Raw genomic sequence first — 2,016 nt, 5'->3', positions numbered from 1 at the left:
TCGGCTTCGAGCTCCTCCTGTTCATAGTCCGATTCATTGTGCGGAGGAGGAGCTCGAAGCTGATGCGGCTGAGCTTGTCGCTTCCGACGAGGAGCTCGAGCTCAGCGACATCAAGAATGGGAGGAACCAGGGCAAGGTATGTGTCATGTGGAATTGTTTGCGTGCATCGCAAAGGCTATCCGCAACACTGACACTCGCATTTTGTCCAGCTCACTGCTGCCCCTGCACAGAGGCGCCCCGCGGCCAAGAGGGGCCGCCCTCAGGCGGCTCCACCCAAGGCCAAGAAGAGCAAGCGCTCCGCGGAGGATGAGGGTGATGGAGGCGGCAGCCTCCCAACATTCAAGAAAAGCACAAAGAAGTTCCACCAGGACTTCGTTCGGCTAACTCTGGAGGAGGCTGCAAAGGCCCTCAGGCGCTCACAAGGCGTCATGGGCTCTAAGGCGGACAAGTTGCAGCCAATCATCCCGATTGTGTTCAAGAAATGGCAGGACATGGTGGGCGGGCCGCTGTACAGTACGGAGGACTTCTCCGTCAAGGATGCCATAAATCTCATTGACAACAGCAAGGCTAAGTTCAAGCGATCGATGAAGGACATCCAGGACCAGTTCAATGTAACTGGCTCCAGACTTAGCGACAAGATGGTGGAAGAGTACGACAGGGCTCAGGTATGCAGTACTTCCTGGTGTCGGGATCAGTTCTCCCGCCACTTCTTAAACAATCCATGAACATCAATGTCGCGCCCCCTCGTCCCCCAACACCACAGGGACACGTTCGTGGCCACGTGGCTCAAGATATGGGATGGCGGTGATGGCAACCCCATGCAGCCCACCCCCAGCAGCATCCATAAGTGTGCGAAGCCACCAGGTTCCGCCAGGTGCAAGGTGGGGCCAGTACCAGATCGAAATGCATTTTTGCTGTGTCCCAGTTTGCACACTTTACTACCCCTTGCATGCAATGCCGTTTGTTTGGTGTGTCCCCCTTCTTTTCACAACCCCCCTTTGGACTCCACATTCCAGAGTGGGACTACTGAGATGGTGGACATCATGCGTATGGTGATCGAGAGCCAGGCAGACACCAAGGCAAGACGCGCGGAGGCGCAGGAGAGCCTGGTTGCTCGTGCACGTTGACGACATCCTGGTGGCGGCGGACAACCTGCAATTGGTCGCGGCCGCCAAGGCGGCCATAGCTGGTTGCTTCGCAGTACGAGACCTTGGAGAGGCGCGCTACTACCTCGGCATGGAGATCATCCAGGACCGCCGCAACCGCAGCATCATGCTTACGCAGCACAGTGCTGGGCATCACTTAGACCGCCAGAGGAGGAGTGCTGAGGGCTTTGAGGATCGGCCTCAGTTCATTCCTTTTTTCCAAACGCCAAAGTGGCCTGTTTATTACTTTTAAAAAAAGACACTGAGCTGAGTGCCGGCCATAGTGGGCTGTCCTTGCTGCTGTAAAGTAATACGAAAACCGATAATCTTCAAACCTGTAACCAGCCCCGGTTACGGCCCAGTAACGATCAACCCGGTAACCCAATCGTAACCACCCCCATTAACGACCCCCGGTAACCATCCACCTGGTAACCAGTCTCAGCATACCCCGTTAACGGCCACAATTGCCCGGTAACCGGGAAAGTCTATGTGGTAGGGATTGCCATTTGTGTTACAGGAATGCTATGCTTAGGAGCGCCAATATGGGCGAAAACGAACAACAAAAACCAGGATAAACAACTGAACTCATGCTTTTACCTAAAATCGTTGGAAAAACCGTAAAACCTCATGAAATCCTCATGCCATTTTAGAGTTTTATTTTTAACACTTGCAGGACCTCCATCCATATTGTTAGAACCATTCCTACTCTGGCAATCAAACGGTCGGAAGGCCGTTTGGTGGCTGGATTAGCGCTTTTCCCAGCCGCAGCTGTCAGGACTTGATCGGCAAGAATTCTCGTTATCCTCTCCTGATCAATCAAGAATGTCCTTCAAGGAATTTCGGCACTTATTTTTTCCACTTGACATGAAGC

At 53.5% G+C, this 2,016-nt stretch overlaps 1 protein-coding gene across 1 annotated transcript in view; it reads left to right on the top strand.

The window, feature by feature from the left end:
* VOLCADRAFT_85826 (uncharacterized protein) overlaps positions 1 to 808 on the top strand; it is a gene marked incomplete at both ends in the record, with an annotated part of 3,640 nt that extends 2,832 nt beyond the window's left edge. The window contains 3 exons of the mRNA XM_002945961.1: positions 47 to 136; positions 231 to 665; positions 764 to 808. Of these exons, the coding sequence (XP_002946007.1) occupies positions 47 to 136; positions 231 to 665; positions 764 to 808 (570 nt within the window). The remainder of the gene's footprint in view (positions 1 to 46; positions 137 to 230; positions 666 to 763) is intronic.
* Between the last annotated feature and the right edge of the window lie 1,208 nt (positions 809 to 2,016).

This window comes from Volvox carteri, assembly GCF_000143455.1.
Source record: "Volvox carteri f. nagariensis unplaced genomic scaffold VOLCAscaffold_1, whole genome shotgun sequence".
Lineage (NCBI taxonomy): Eukaryota > Viridiplantae > Chlorophyta > Chlorophyceae > Chlamydomonadales > Volvocaceae > Volvox > Volvox carteri.
The sequence above is the reverse complement of the archived record's forward strand: the minus strand, read 5'-3'. Positions and strand labels throughout refer to the sequence as shown.